The sequence below is a fragment of the Urocitellus parryii genome, chromosome 12 (genome assembly GCF_045843805.1).
Source record: "Urocitellus parryii isolate mUroPar1 chromosome 12, mUroPar1.hap1, whole genome shotgun sequence".
NCBI lineage: Eukaryota > Metazoa > Chordata > Mammalia > Rodentia > Sciuridae > Urocitellus > Urocitellus parryii.
In genome coordinates, this window is record NC_135542.1 from 20,865,233 (window position 1) to 20,881,373 (window position 16,141).

Genomic DNA, 16,141 nt, shown 5'->3' on the forward strand with positions numbered 1-16,141 from the left:
CCCCAATGCCCGGGGTATCACCCTGCCCCTCTAGCCCTGCTCCTTCTGGTGGCCCTCTGGGCTTCTTTCCTGTCTCATTTCCTGTGTTCTCACGTGTTTCTTCTCTCCTCCCTTCTCACTTGGCTGGACCACATGGGGAGAGGGAGGAAGGCTGGTCAGGGACTCCACAGACGCCCCTGGCCCACTGCAGCCCTGGCCATTCTCACGGTTGGCTGCTTTCCATGCCTGAGTCTGGGCTGGCCTTTCTGCAGGTGGTCATTTCCTGGTGGCACTCTGGGGTAGGATGACCCTCCTGAGGAAGGAGCAGGGTCCTGTGAAGCTTTGCACCCGGGCTTACACAGGGACAGTCTCTTTGCAGGAGCCTCTGACTCTGAGGGCTGACCCGTTTTCCACAGGGAGCACACCAGGACAGGGGGGTGGGCTCCTTTAAGGCCCCGCAGAGCCACATGAGTCCCTGGGAAGGGTGTGCCTAGCCCTGCAGGAAGACCCTGCCTGGCCGGTGGCTGGAGAGGCCTCCTAGCCATGCTGCTCTTCCCTCTGCGCTCCGGCTCTGGGACATGGAAGCCCTTGATAGGTCAGGGGACAGGAATGTGGTGACCTCCAGGCTGGGAAGTGGGACAGGATCTGCTTCAGGTTCATCTCCAGCTGCGGGGCTCAATCACACAGCCCCTCTCGGCCAGGAAGCGTCCTGCTAAGTTATTTGGGGGACCTGTCTTCCAGTTTCCCAGAGCTAGCACCAGAGATGGGCACAAGTGAGTGCATGTGTGTGTGCGCACACACACACACACACACACACACACACATGTGCACACGCACAGGCACACACCCCCTCCAGGCTCACAGCCCTGCTGGCTCCTCCTGATCCCCAGTGAGGAAGACACAGAGCTCCTTGGAGCTGGATGGGCTGGGCTGGGACGCTGCTGGATTCCAGCAGGCTGGTTAGAGCTAGGTGGCTTTTGCAGCCTGTTGCAGGTGACTCTGTGCCCCTGGGTGACTCTACACCCTGGATGCGTGCCCCTGCCTGCTGCCCCTCCCTCTCTAACAGCCCCTCTCTCTCTCCCTCAGTGAGGACCAGACACCCCTGATTACAAGATGTGCTCCCTCCCCATGGCGAAATACTACATGTAAGTCATCCTGCTGTGGCCCTGCTTGCCTGCGGGGCTGGGCCCCATGGGGAAAGGGAGGAAGGCTGGTCAGGGACTCCACAGAAACCCGTAATCACTCTCCATCATCACACTCTGCAGCGACAACAGCTCTCTTTCCCAGATTCTCTGAGATACCAGCCGTTCTATCCTCACCCCCGCCCTGAGAAACCTGTAAAGAAAACATTACCAACTCTGGGAACCAGGCGCATGGTGCCCCCATGCCAGGCGGCTACCAAAAGGCAGAGCCTGGGGTGGAGTTCATGTCACCTGTGTGGCCGCACCGGCCTCTCTGAAAGCTGAGGCAACCCTGAGTCCCAGTGACACTGTCTTCCTGGTGTTGTCTGTGGCCTTGGCCCTGAGCCCAGGCCCCCAACCCTGACCTGCATGTAGCCTCATTTGCATCCTCGGTTACTGTTCTCTGGTCTCCAAGTGGGGTGCTGCCGGCTGGCTGTCCAGGTGTGAGGGAGAACGTCCACGGGCAAGCCCAAGATGGTCCAGATCTGTTTTCATATACAAGTGAAACTGCTTTAAACATACAGCCAGTAGCTGAAGGTATTCTACCCGGCTATTACTGAGGGAGAGAGGGCTTGGAGGCGGTGGCATGGGTCCAGAGACTCTGCCCTCAAACCTGTCGAGAGCTCCCCAGGCTCTGGGAGCAGCTAATGGGCATCTTGGAAACCAGCCGGGCAACCGAGCTGCCTGCGTGACTCTGCTGTTCCACCTGCTCACCTGGGTTTCTCCCCAGCCTGCCCGGCACGTTCCTGCCCTCCCAGGCTGGTCATTAGGACCACAGCCACCCCCAGATGACTGCAATCTGGCTCTGCCTGGGCTTTCTGCTGACCTGTATTTGGTCCACCTGGAGCACACCAGGCCCTGGCTCCCAGGGGCTGGATGGACACCTACCTAGCACAGCATATTTTAATTTTTGTTTTCCAATTTGCAGATTTTCTCCTACAGAAAGTCTTTAAAATATCTGAAGAAGCAAATCATGCTTCATTATCCACTTGATTAGTCCTTTTATTAAGTAAAATACACATTGATAAACATTGGAGCAAGCTGGGAAAATTTGGGGTAAGGCTCACTGTATCTCTGAGACACCTGAGCCTCGTGAGAGAACTCTCTCTACCCCTCCACGAGAAGGCTGGCTGCCCTCACTCTTCCAAGCCTCTGGAAACCAGGAGCCCAGGGGAGGAGGTCTTCTCTCGCTTCATTAAGACAGAGCCGTCTTGACCTGCTCTGGTGGAGAAGCAAGCATCCCCGCGCTCAGTGCGGCGGGTTAGAGGAAGGGCTTGGGGTCTCAGTGGTGCCTGAATGCAACGGACCCTCAGCGTTACCATCCTGTTCCAGAATCAAGGATGCGGATCAGAAGGCGCTGTACACAAGAGATGGCCAGCTGCTGGTGGGCGACCCCGACACCGCTGACTGCAGCGCTGGTGAGCTTCCCGTGGCCTCCATCCGGGCCCTGCGCCACGCTCCGTCCACCGCAGCCCCCACTTCTCTGTGTTTCTGTCCCCACCAGAGGGGCAGCAGCTGTCCCCTGACAAAAAGAGGCAGGGGGCAGCTTTGGCCCAAAAGGACCCTGCAGAGTCCTGCTGGCCCTGCAGCCCAGGTGTGGCCAGGCCTGCAGGGTTTCTGCTCCCTGAGACCCTCAGCCTGGGATGCCCTCATCTCCTGTCTCTGTCTTCTTCCCAGAGAAGATCTGCGTACTTCCTAACAGAGACCTGGACCGGGCCAAGGTCCCCATCCTCCTGGGGCTCCAGGGAGGGAGCCGCTGCCTGGCATGTGTGCAGACAGAAGAGGGACCTTCCCTGCAGCTGGAGGTGAGTCCCTGCCCCTCTCTGGGGGCGGTGCAGACCCTGCCTGGCCCCGGGGTGCTCTGCACCCACTTGTGGATTCTTGGTCAGGGCCGCTGTCCCCCTTCCTCGGGGCCACCGTCCTCCTTCCTCAAACTTCCACCCTCCCCCTTGTGCCCAGAACTAAGAGCCTTGCCTGTGGGAATCTGCACAAGGCACGTCCCTTTTGGTAGAGCCCCAGAGGCCTGTAGGGCCACACCCCCATCAGCACCCTGGTCCTGCAGCGGCCACCTTGCCCCCGCAGGACGTGAACATCGAGGACTTGTACAAGGGAGGCGAACGGGCCACGCGCTTCACCTTCTTCCAGAGCAGCCTGGGCTCCGCCTTCAGGCTGGAGGCAGCCGCCTGCCCTGGCTGGTTCCTCTGCGGCCCGGAGGAGCCCCAGCAGCCGGTGAGGCTTGCCAAGGAGAGCGAGCCCTCGGCCCGCACTGAGTTCTACTTTGAACAGAGTCGGTAGGGAGGCAGGAGGTGCAGTGCAGCCTGCGCCCCCAAGCCAAGCTCATCCCACTTGTGGTGGGCAGAAGAGTGGCCCACCAAGGATGTCCCCATCCTCAGCCCCAGAATCTGAGTGTGTACCCTTCACGGCGAAGTCACTTAGCAAGTGTGACTCGGTTAAGCATCCTGAGCTCTCTGGTGGGCCTGTGGTCACCACAAGGGACACATGAGATGGAGGCAGGAGGGTCAGGGGCAGAGGGGGATTGGAGGATGCCATGCTGCTGGGTTTGAGGATGGAGAAGGGAGCCACGTGCCACCCAAGCAGGTGTTTCTGGTGGCTGGAAAAGGCCAGGGAAGAGATCCTCCTCAGAGTCCCCAGAAGTCCCTGACACCCTTTCAGACTTCTGACCTCCAGAACATGAAAAAGAATAAACTTGTGTTGCTTTAAGCCGCGGAGTTTGTGGTAACTGGCGAGTGTGGCCACAGGAGATGACCACGGGGCCTCAGTCTGTCCTGTGCACAGTGTTCAGTGCAGGGGCTATGGGGCATGTGGGGATTCTTCTTGGAAGGCCACCACAGCTCCCGGTGCATTGAGTGTAAGCTCCCTGGGGGGCCCCTGAGTGGTGGTGACCTGGCATAGTGGGGAATGCTGGGCTGGAGCCTGGCCCACAGCTTGCGCTGGAACTAATGTGGTCCTCAGAGCAGGATCCTCCTCCATTTCATGGAGGGCTGTGGCTGGGCTCAGGCTGGGGCAGGGGGTTTGTCCTTCCGTGTCCGATAGGGTGGGTTGCTGGTGCTGTTCCTCCTGTGCACAACCCCTCAGCACCACCTTCCTGGACGCTCAGGAGTCTCACCGTAGTCAGAACCTGTAGGAGCAGTGTGGCTTCTTCCTCGGAGCGACCCATCTAAGCAAGTGTTCTCGCTGCACTTGACCACGAGGACATTGAGAGAGTGACATGGCTAGCTGAAGGTCCGGTGGGCTTCCATGTTGAAGGCCAAGCTCAGACCTGGCCCACCTGAGTCCAGTGCTGTTCCACAAGTCTGCGTTCCACTCTAGGAGCTGAGGACCGAGTGGCCAACAAAGCCTGTCCCCCTGGAGCTTGTCCTCGAGAGGCCGAAACACGGACCAGCAAATAAAATGGACAAGAAAGAGAAAAAGCAAACAGATGAGGCAGCTCCTGCCTGGAGCTGCAGGCCCCCGGGATTCAGTGCCGAGTCCCTCAGGAAGGGCAGCACCGGGCCTGGACTCTGGTGAGGCTGAAGGACAGGAAGGAGCTGGGACTCAGAGTGACCCAGGCAGAGAAATAGCGTCCGCTGTGGCCCTGAGACGTAAGGCTGGGGGTGGGGAGGGGCAGGAAGGGACACTGGGGGGTGAGCAGGACCAGCAGGCGTGGGCCAGAGAGGCCTTGAGGCCCAAGGAAGGGCGTCCATACACTGGGTGCAAAGGGGCGCTCTGGGAAGGCTTTCAGCAGAGGAGGGACACGATGGCTTTCACGTCACCTGTGTCCGGGACAGCAGCTGGTCCGCAGAAGGTGCCGAGTAAGCGCACAGTCTCTAACAAGTGAGGGGACCTCTGCAGGTTCTGGGAGGATGTCCATGGGCAGTGTAAGGAGGACTCCAGAAGCAAGCACAGAGCTAGAGTCGCCAGGGAGGGCTGTGCCTTCAATCTGGGCCTCAGGGGAAAAGTGGTCCAGACAGAGAATGAGGTGACGGGCATTCTAGGCAGAAAGAGCCACTCAGGAAGGTGGGATGGGGGACAGCCCCTTGCATCTGGGGCTCGGTGAGTGGGGCCTCGGTTGGAGTGCCAGGTTGTGCCTGCCTGGCCACGGGGTGCACCTGGGAACCTGGAGGAGTCATTCAGGAACCTCAAGCAGGACTGGGATTCTAAGTTTGGGCCCCCATGGCCAGTGCTGGACTCACCCAGATGCCAACAGGGCCTCGGCTCTCCATCCCCGGCCTGACCTGCCTTCTGTCTGGTTCTGTGGTCAGCTTGACCCCTGATTCATATTCCCATGGCCAGCTCATCTCCTTTACTCATGGATTAAAAGATAAGCTGAGGCATACTTAGATTTTTTTTTTCTTTTTGGTACTGGGATTGAACCCAGGGGTGCTTAACCACTGAGCCACCTCCTCAGCCTGTTTGATTTTTTGTTTTGAGACAGGGTCTCGATCAGTTGCTTAGGGCCTCACTAAATTGCTGAGGCTGGCCTCAAACTTGCAATCCTCCTGTCTTAGCCTCCCGAGTCTCTGGGATTACAGACATGAACTACCACACCCAGCAAGAGTTTGTTTGAGCGGACTCTGATTTTTGTATTAGAAGAACACAAGCTTCTCCTCAGGGCTCCTCCAGGTGGGCTTGTGGGGCCCGATTTTGTAAGGTGTGCCCGAAGCAGGAGAAGAGGAGCACAGCTGACTGAAGTGGGAAGTCCTCAGTTGGGGGTTTCTAACTGGCAAAGTCTCTACTTAGAGGGTGGCGTGGTTCTGGTGGGGTTAGCGCACTTCATTTTCAAATGCTGTGACCATTCACTCTGAGCTGCATTTCAGTTTTCTGGAGCAGGAACCCAAGTTCTGGGGCTGTCTCCCCTCAAAGCCTCCCAGATACTTGCTATAACACCTGGTCTCTCTCTCTCTCTCTCTCTCTCTTTCTTTCTCTCTCTGGTGGTGGTGCAGAGGATGGAACCCAGGGACTCACGAATGCTAGGCAAGAGCTCTACCACTGAGCTACACCCCAGCCCGGGTCACTCATTTTTGCTGGCCCTCCTCTTGTGACCTGTGCACACTCTGATAGAAATAATGACAAGTTATTCGGGCTCCAGAGATTGAAAAGTAGGAAATGGAGGCCGCTCCTGCCAGGTGCAGTTCACAGGTGCCAAGGATATTCCCATCCCATGTCCCAAGACTTGTCTCCTGAATTCCTTGTCCTCCCTGGAGACCGCCCCAAAGTCTTCCCTCGGCAGCCAGGCCACAAGAGCTAGAATTAAGTAACTGCGGGAGAGGCCCACGTCAGCTCTTATCCAGTACTTACATCTCAGAGTGAACTGGTAGTTCAGGCGACAGGGTCAACAGGTAATTGGCGCACAGTGTGGGAACCTTTCAATCAGGAAGCACTGGGAGGCTCAGGGATGGGGAGGTGTCTGCACGTGCCCATGTGTTTATGGGGTGCGTTTATGTAACATGGACACGTGTCTGTGTCTGCGTGTGTGTGCTGTGTGCAGATGAGTGACCAGGTGTGCGCATGGTGCATGTTCACTGTAGGCTCCGGAGGCAGGAGCAGTTGGTTAAGAGGCCCCTCCTCTTTATCCAGAAGGCTCTGGATCAACCTTACACAGGAGAGCAGTGCGTTCAGGGTCCACTAGAACCTGTGTGTCCTAAATCATTCCAACCAAGACTCAGAATCTAGTCTCACTTCCCTTTGACCCAATTTTTCATCTCAGGATTTATGAACAACTGCTCTAAAAGCCACACACAAAAAAACCCTGCAGCACACACACAACACATGTAAGTTCCAAGAAGTTGACCTAGGTTTTAGAGAGGAAAAATAAAACTGAAGAAAAGCAAAGGAAACTGTAATGGACATCACTTTTCCTAGAAAATTCTCTGAAATATACTATCAGTCCGTAAATGAACTTGACAGATGAGTGCATTCAGTATAAACCGAAGTTAACATCTTGGATAGAAGTATTTACATTCAGGTTATATTTCTATGTGAATTTACAATTTTATTTCACATGTACATGGCGACAAGGGCATGCTACCATTCTACCAAAGCACGCTCCACCCCACCCCAAATGACAACCTCCAATTGAGACCCACAGCCTGCAGTGCAGCCTTTGGGCTGCAGGGGGCAGCAGAGATCAGGCTCTGCGTTTGCCTTGCAGGCTTGGGAGCTCTCTGAGCCCCTGAAGACCCACACTTCCTACCCGTCGGTCCCTGTGCCCCAAAAGTCTGTCTCACAATGGATTCATCCTTCTGAAACAGAGAGGGGGTCAGACATGGGTCCTATGAAGACCCAGAACACATTTCTCTCTTGTGCAAAGTTGTTCCAGAGCCTCTTGGAATAAAGAGGAGGGCTCCCAATCAACTCTGCCCGCCTCTGGAGCCCATATCAAGTCTCCCAACACCCCCTTAACAGGGGGGACTCGACCCTGCCCCCTGGGAGTGCCAGGCCCAGTGAGAAGTTAGACACTGAGCACATACTCACATTGGGGTTTCTTGCATAACGTGAAGGAGCAGGGCATGCATTCCTGGCCCTCTTACCCCTGAAAGAGGCTGCAGGGAACAGTCCTCTCGCACCCTCCAGCTCCTGGGATACCCTTACCCAGGCTCCGCCTTAAGGCAGAGTGTCTTCTATGGGATGTTTTTCTGAGGGTCCTCAGCCAAATCATGGTCCTAGCACTGATCACATGATCTCGTCTACATAGAGGACCACGGATTCAGCATCCCTTAGCTAAGTATTTTCCAAACTGGTTCCTGGGAACACTTTTTTAGTGAATGTTCATAGGTTTATAGGAAGAGTGGATTATCTCTGACCTCTCCTGTGTGTCTCTGCCTGTTTGTTCTCTCTGCTTCAGCCACACTGGTCTCTCCTAGCTCTCCAAAGACGGACACTCCAGCACCATGCAACCCCAGGGCATTTGAACCCGCTCTCTGTTTGGAGGCTTGTTCCCCAATGACCTGCATGGCTTATTTCCTCAAGGAGGCCTGCCCTGGCTACTCTATTTAAAATCACAGTATGCACCCCCTTGAATCCCAGCACTCCTGTGTCACCATGGTACCATCACATCTGACATACACTATGATTCATTTTTTATTTATTGTACTTTTTTCCTTCCGCGTCTGCTAGAACACAAGACCCACAGGCAGAGGCTCTGGTCTGCTTTGTGCATTTGTATCTGATTGGCAGGAACAAGTGTGTTTGTGCCCTGTGCCCGGCACTCAGTGACACTGCTAAGTAATAAAGGGACAAATGCACAGCAGGGGTGGAGAATTCTTGTTTGATGTGTCATCATGGATACCAGTCCCAGGAAGCCCAAGTAGAATTCCCAGCATGGAGCTGTGCCGGGTCACATGTCCTGAGTCATCAGGAAGGACTGTGGCTGCAGGTGGGAGTCATGGAGAAAGGACCTACCTGGTGTCTCAGTTAGCTATTGGTGTGTAACAAACCAACCCAAACTCAGTGACAGAGCAGCAACGACTTGTCATTCCTCACTATTCTGTGGACCTGCTGGGTGGGTCCTCTGCTGGGCTGCTGGGGCTCACTCACATTCAGTGGGAGGTCAGCTGGGCTGGAGGGTCCAAGGTGGACCCTCCCACAGGACTGGCAGTTATGCTGTTGGTAGGGGACCTTGGCTGTCCTCCAGGTATTTCACCCTCTGGCAGACCAGAGTGACTTCCTTATGTGACAATCTTGGTGCCACATTGAAGTGGACACTGAAAATCCTCTGAGGTTCAGGGTCCTGAGCTCACAAAACCACTGCCCCATATCCCGTTGGTCAAAGCAGATCGCAGGCTGCCCTGAGGAAGGGAGAAATTGTCAGAGAAGTAGATTCTACCTGTTGAAGGGAAGAGCTGCCGAGAACTGCCCAAGGTCACTGCCAGCAGATGGGAGGAGGGGGCTGAGAGCAGGCTGCCTGACCCCTGAGAGCCCGATCCTGACCGTCATGCTGTGCCACCTTGGTGAGGAGCTGCGACGTGGGCTGTGCAGGCTGGCAATGCCCACTCACTCATTCTGCAGAAGGTACCGAGCGCCCCGAGGCTCAAGGCTGTCTGGGCACGGGGGCTCAGGAGTGAGTGGGTCCCGGTACATGGTGCTCCTGCTCGGGTGGGAAGGCCAGGCTTCAGGGCCCTCTTGGGTTCCTGATCTTGCTCAGTGGTTTTCATGCTAACTGGGAACCTGGGGAGAGGGTCAGCCCTTGGGGGGCTGTGCAGAGGGAGGCAATGCCCCATTGGAGCCCCAGAATGGGAACACTGGGGGCAGGGGCTCAGGCACATCAGTACAGCTGGAGGAGACCCCAAGAACCCAGAGGAGGAGCATTGGAATGAAAGCAAAGGCTCCTAGGTGGAGAAGCCCCTCTGCCTCCGAAGGGCTAACTGCTGGGTTCCCCATTATGAGAAGGGCTCGTGCTGTTCTCCCAGGGCCTCCGTCCCTTCTCTCCTAACCCCTTCCATGTGCTCAGTCACCCTCCCTACCTGTGGCTTACACACACACACACACACACACACACACACACACACACACGGTCAATCAACCACGGATTGAAATCTTCGGGAGAAAGCGTGTCTGTGTTGAACACATACAGACTTTGATTTTTGTCGCTATTTCATAAACAGTACAGAGTGACCACTGTTCCCCAGCACTCACCTGGCATTAGGCACCGTCAGTGACCCATCATGATCTCAGGAATGTGTGAGGACACGGGTGTTACACGGAACTGCCGAGCAGTTTCATGTGGGGATTTGAGCCTCCTTGGGTTTGGGTGCCCCTGGGGGTCCTGGAACTGTGTCTCCCTGCAAACCGAGGGGGATCCACTAACTGGGTGCTGCTTCGGTGGGTTCTGTGCCGGGAGCTCTGTGCGGGGTTGGGCTGCACTTTCAAGTTCAAGCCGCCGCCCTGCCCCTTCTCACTGTTCCAGGATTCAGTGGTGAGCAACCTGAGACTGTGGAATTAAGGGCTCCGGAAGCTCAGAGCCACGGAGGCACCCTGAGAGGGAGGCCAGAGGACGTTTTCACAGATAAGGGCAGCCTGGCCTCCTGCAGGACACGTGCTGTCTGCCCAGCACATGTCCAGCGGCTGCCACTCACTCACCCACCCGCGGTCGTGTCTGCCATGTGCTCTGCTCCATAGTGTGCGCTCTCAGCACCGGAGGCTCCCAGGTTGCCTTGACCATGTGTGTCAGCACCAGCCAGGAGGCGGGTGAGTAGACTCCTGCCACCCCCACCGCAGCTGATGCAGACCACAGCGCTGTTCCCAGGCACCTGGTTAGGGAAGAGTCTGAGGATTCCCGGAATTTGCAGCCCTTTCCTTCCTCCTGATCCGTCTCCGCCATCGGTGCTGAGCCGACAGAATCTCTTCCCAGCTTCGAGATGTGCTTGTCACGTGATGTTAAATCGCAGCCACCTGCTCGGAGCCATGAGTCAGCCTTGCAGGAGTAAATGCCAAGCAGGGTACATGACCCTCTGTGTGTGGGTTTCCATGACAGAAAGGGAGTCACTAAAACAGGAAGTCAGACATCAACAGCCAGCTCCCCTCGGTGGAACCCTGGGGGCCCAGTCGGTCACTTTCTGCTCAGCCTTATTAGTCAGAAAAGATCATGGAAAAACGTTCTCAGTCGGAGAGGCTGCTCATCTGTCACCACTTCCCCCACGTCCCCACAAGACAAAGTCTGTGACCCCAAACAGAAATCCAGGGGAGACTGGTTCTGAGAATTCATGTCTCTTCCCAAAGGAAGGGCAGGGCTGTGCCCAGGGCTGGCTCGTGGGGGGCAGGAGGGTGGTTTGGGGTGAGTTCAAGGTTTTGCTGCCTCCTGCCCTGATCTGGGATTGGGCCCCTCTCCTTGCTGGTCGTCCTGGGGTACAGCTTTATAGATGGCACCTCCTAGGCCTGGCAGTCACTTGGCCAGAGCGATGGCTGCCTTTGCCCTGAACAGGTCCAGGTGAGGGGACAGGAGTGTGGCACATCCCACCCCACCCCTGCTGGTAGTAGGTAGAGGCTTGTCCTGTGTCTGTTCCCTGGCAGGAGATGATGGAGGAGTTTGGAGAGAAAGACGGGTACGCTGAGCTTCTGAGCCAGTTGGATTCTTAGCAGCACATAAACAGCAGGTAGGGTGTTCAGTGCCAGTTACACGTGCGGGAGAGAAACATGGGCTGGAGATGGAAATTCTGAAGTTTTCAGCATGAAGAAGGTGTCTGGGCTCATGGGATGAATGAACTGGAGAGAGGGGAGTTTAAGAGAAGATGGTCCAGGAGAGAGGGAGATGGAGAGGCAGGCGGCAGGTGGAGGCCTTCGGGGGAGGCCAAGGAGGACGGGCAGAAGGAAGCCAGGAGGTAGGGTCGCAGGGTCCAGATCAGAGAGGGTCTCAGAGCAGGGGGCACAAACATTGACGCATCCACTGGGCCTCAGTTGGGGGATGCCGGAGCACATTCAAAGACAGGAGCTGAGCAGAAGCACAGGGTCTTCAGGAGGTGAGAACATGGGGCGGTGGGTGGAGAGGACTCTTGTAATCAATTTGGTTGTGAAGGAGAGGAGAGAGGATGACATGGAGCTCAGGAAAGCTTCAAGATGCGATGGTTGAGCCAAGTGTAAGAGCTGGCAGGAAGGGGCTCGTGGAGAAGGACAGGCTGATGGCAGGACCGGGCACCTGCAGCAAGGGTGAGTGGCCCTGTGTGGGCTCGGAGCACCCTGTGTGGCTCTCACCTGAGTAAGTGGTATAGGTAGATGTTCTCCAATTACTTTTGCAGTGCTCAGTATAGCAAAACCATGTGCTTTGATTGCCCCACGACACATCTGGGAGAAAAGTACCAATGACATTTAGACTTAAGAGAAATCTCTTTAATATACCACTGGAAGATACCGAAGTGGTTTTACAGTATTATTTCCAAAACATTAGTTTCCTTTATCTTTTGTAGAATAAACTACCCCCCCCCCAAACTTAGTGGCCTTCAAAAATAAAGAAAGACACTGCTTTTTCTATTTGTGACTCTGTGGTTGCTCAGGCATCAGTGGGAACATGATGTCTTTGCTCCAGGGAGCACAGGCTGAGGAGGTCCCTGGGTGGGACCAGGCGTGGGCTAAGGGCTCTCTGAGTGTGGGTCTGGCTGGCTCTGCTGGGTCTGCAGCAGGACTGTCAGTCAAAGGTCCTTTACACGGATTTTCCATGCCTTGGTCTTGCACGCAGTATGGCGACTGGGTTCCAAGAAGGGGCCTCGGAAAAGATGGGCAGAAGCTGTGTCACTCTTGTTTTGAAAGTCCTTCTGCTTCATCCAAGTCACTCATGCCAGCGGACACCCAGAGGGAGGGAGACCAGGCTCCACCTATGAATGAGAAAAGTCTGGAAGGATTTGTGGACATGTTTTAAAACCACCACGGACGGTAGCACGGAGCCCGTGAAGACAACTTACAACAACAGGCTCCTTTTCAGGGTGATTTCTACCGAGGCAGCAACGATTTCTGTGACCTGTCATCTCATCAGACCCTTCTGTTCGAATGCTTGCAAGGGTCTGTTTATTCTACCCGAGAATGTAGGGGATGTAGGTGAGTTCCTGGCACTTTTGGTGATGCACAGGGGAAGGAGCTGGTCCCGTGGCTGGTCTCAACGCCTTCCAGAGGGATTCTGTGAACAAGTTAGAGTCGCAGAACCACATCCTCCCCCCTGAGTCCCGGAGGAAGAGGGATCCTCCCCGAATTGCTAAGCTGATGGGGATGGAGAAGGTCTGCTAGCTCTTGTTATTTGGCTCTCAGTGAGGAAACAGGAAGGTGTGGCCAGGGATGGAAGAAACTGGGGATGATTTGGAATATTTTCTGGGGAGATGGAGTAGCTGACTAATCATCGGATCAGGGAGTGGTTGCTAAGCAACCATAGAAGCCAACTGGTTTTCCATGTCATCAGTGTGCATGGTCTTCCTTGTTCTCCCTAGGGGCTCGGTGGTTTTGGCAAAGAGTCCAAGTGGACAGACCTTGGACAGATCCAGAGCTCTGCCCAGCGGCGCAGTGGGCAGGCAGAGAAGACAGACGGGGGATACGCCATACGGGAAGGGTCTCGTGAGTGACTGGATGGAGGTGGAGACCACCGAGGGGATGTGGCAGAGCAGAGCTGAGTAGGCCAAGGTCTGGAGGTCACTGTGTGGTTGATACATGAGCAGTGGGGGTGACGGAGAGTGCAGGCCGCGGGACCGCGTCCCCAGGCCTGAGAACAGGATGCTTATGTTGGACTATTTAGAGGTGAACTGAAACAGAAAGTTCCTGAACTTCTTCACACTGTGAATAAAAACCACCTCTGGCCTGCCTGGCGCCCAACTCCTGACTGTGGCGGTTTTCTGATTAGCGCAGCCTGGCTACGTCCATGTATATCCATCCATCGGCTGCTGGTTCTCTAGATTGTAACTGATGGGGAAGTCACCTGGTGCTTCTCCCCAGTCGGATCATGCTGCTTCACATTCCTCCTCCTGCCCAGGGCCACGGAGCACGTCGTAATCCCAGAGGCTCTGGAGGCTGAGAGGGGAGGATCACGAGTTCAAAGCCAGCCTCAGCAACATCGAGGTGCTAAGTAACTCAGTAAGATCCTGCATCTAAATAAAATACAGAATAGGGCTGGGGATGTGGCTCAGTGGTCAAGTGCCCCTGAGTTCAGTCCCTGGTACCAAAAATTTAAAAAAAAAATCTTTCTCCTTTTTCTATCATTTGCCTGTTTCTTATGTGGGTAGGTGGCTAAATCTGGCCATCTGGGGACCAGGAAGTCTCCCTGGCCAGGCTTCCAGTAACAATGATGAGAAGCCACAGGGCTTGGCCCTGGGGGCGGGTGAGTAAGAGAGGGATGGGAGTCACAGGGAGAGAGGCACAGCACTGAGCACGGAGCTGGTCATCCAAATGGACATCAAGGTCTCTTGGGGTTTAGGACAAAGATGAGGAACTGATTCCAAGTGCAAAGACTTAAAAAGTAAAGGAGAGTGACCAGGGGTCAGCCGCTGGGAGCGACTGAGAGGGACAGGATGGTAGGAGTTTTGAAGGGCTGGAACTTTGTTTGCGTGGGTTGCTTTTAAGTTCTACAAAGTGGGAGAAGTCACAGTATGGCAGTGACAGAGGGGATGACTCTGTGCCCACCCCCAAGCCCCTGGACCTGAGGAATCTGGGTGGTGGGGGGAGCGAGCTTTTTTTCTTTTTGAAAAAGCTGCAGGGGAAGCATAGCACGGAGTGGTTGGATTTCACCAGAGGAAGAGCCAGGGATACTCAGGAAAGAGGCAGGCCAGCAGTGGTGCCCCCCTGTCACCCGGTGGCTGAGAGGCTGAGGCAGGAGGATCAGGGCTCCAAAGCCAGCCTCGGCAACTCAGCAAGGCCCTAAGCAACTTAGCGAGACCCTGTCTAAAATACAATAAAGGGCTGGGGTGTGGCTCAGTGGTTAGGCGCCCCTGGGTTCAATCCCCCAGGCCAAAAAAAAAAGAAAGGTTAAAAACCATTTACTTAACAAAAACTGTGGACACGCTGAGGCACATTCCTGAACAAGGTGAGGAACAGATGACAAATACCTATGCGAATTCACACTGGGCATAATTTCAGACAGTGACACAAGTTATGAAGAAAAAAAGAAAGCTATTGGATGGAGACTGACCAGTGTGGGCAGGAAGTGGGGACAGGTTTGTCACAAATCGTATCCTCCCAAGGGAGTGGAGGTGCCCTGGGAGCTGGGCCAGCAGGAGGCCCAGGTAGGTTTCACGGGGTTAGTGCTTGCTGGAGTGAACAGCTCTGCTGAAGAGCAGATGGGATGGCACATTAGGGCCTTGCTGTGGGACCCTGAGGCTCCTGCAGCCCTGCAAGGTTCTCTCAGACACGTGTTCTCACTGGGGCCCCCTGGGGGCAGCCGAGGGCAGTGCAGGCTCTTTCCTACCTGCTGGACCTCAAGACCAGAGGCAGGCTGTTGCAATCTCTGCCCACATCCCCGTGGGTCATGGAAGCCCTGAAAGCAGAGCTGACACGCGTGCGGGGGCTGGAGGCAGCCTCCCAGGCTCTCAGGCCATCTGCACGCAGCCCAGGAAGCCACAGAGCTCCTGGAGCCCAGCAAAGGGAAGTGGCCAGCGCTTCAGACATGACACCATGCGGGCTCAGAGGACGTGTCTTTAGGGCACAGAAAAGGAAGTTTTACTTCACCAGGGTTAGTAAACATGAGCAATTTGCTTTCTTAGTAGACTTCTGGAGCTGTGAGAGGAAAGCAGGACCGGTACCTGCAGGGAGAGAGTCACAGCTGGTTGTCAATGGGAACTGGGAACACGAGGGCGTCCTCACACAGGGAAGTCACAGAGAGGTGGCCCTGAGCTCCGGGGATCCTTTCTGGTGCCCTGAATGGTCTGAGTGTTAGAAATTGCTGTCTCTACCTCCGATGTTCCTTTGTCGTGATTCTCCCTGAACCTGAGATCTTGAGCTACATGAAATGGGCAAATTCCTTCATTATTGATTCACGTATTCCCACTTTTTGAATTGTTAGGGTGTTCCAGTAAGGTGTTCATCTCTGTGACCCAAAGACCTGACAAGAACAAAATAGAGGAGGAAACCGTTATTTGGGGCTCACAGATTCGGAGGTCCCAGTCCGTGGACAGCCGGCTCCATTGCTCTGGGCCTGAGATGAGGCAGGACACCATGGCGGGAGAGTGTTCTGGAGACTAGCAGCTCAGGAGGTGACCATCAGGAAGCAGAGAGAGCTCTGCTCACCAGGGACAAAATATAAGTCCCCAAGACACATCTCTTGACCCACCTCCTCCAGTGACACCCTAGCGGACCCAGGTTACCACCCAGTTAATCCATATCAGTGGGTTAATCCACTGACTTGGTTAAGGCTCTCCTAACTCAATCATTTCACCTCTGAGTCTTCTTGCGTTGACACTTCATGTCCAAATTATAGCAAAGGTACTATTCCAAAAAATAGGGACTTATGGATAAAATTGTTATGATTCTTAGCCCAATAGGGGAGAATAAAAAGTGATTTTGAATGACATCACAAAATA

At 55.1% G+C, this 16,141-nt stretch overlaps 1 protein-coding gene across 1 annotated transcript; it reads left to right on the forward strand.

Moving 5' to 3' along the window:
* Positions 1-1,092: 1,092 nt before the first annotated feature.
* Il1f10 (interleukin 1 family member 10) lies at positions 1,093-3,455 on the forward strand. The gene is made up of 4 exons (XM_077792108.1): positions 1,093-1,124; positions 2,493-2,578; positions 2,838-2,965; positions 3,243-3,455. Exons 1-4 carry the CDS (start codon positions 1,093-1,095, stop codon positions 3,453-3,455), a joined length of 459 nt encoding a protein of 152 aa, XP_077648234.1.
* Positions 3,456-16,141: the final 12,686 nt, after the last annotated feature.

Coding starts and splice junctions, on each gene's coding strand:
- Il1f10 (XM_077792108.1), top strand. CDS start 1,093: ATGTGCTCCCTCCCCATGGCGAAATACTACAT. Junction 1,125..2,492: donor CCCATGGCGAAATACTACAT/GTAAGTCATCCT, acceptor ATCCTGTTCCAG/AATCAAGGATGCGGATCAGA. Junction 2,579..2,837: donor CACCGCTGACTGCAGCGCTG/GTGAGCTTCCCG, acceptor TCTTCTTCCCAG/AGAAGATCTGCGTACTTCCT.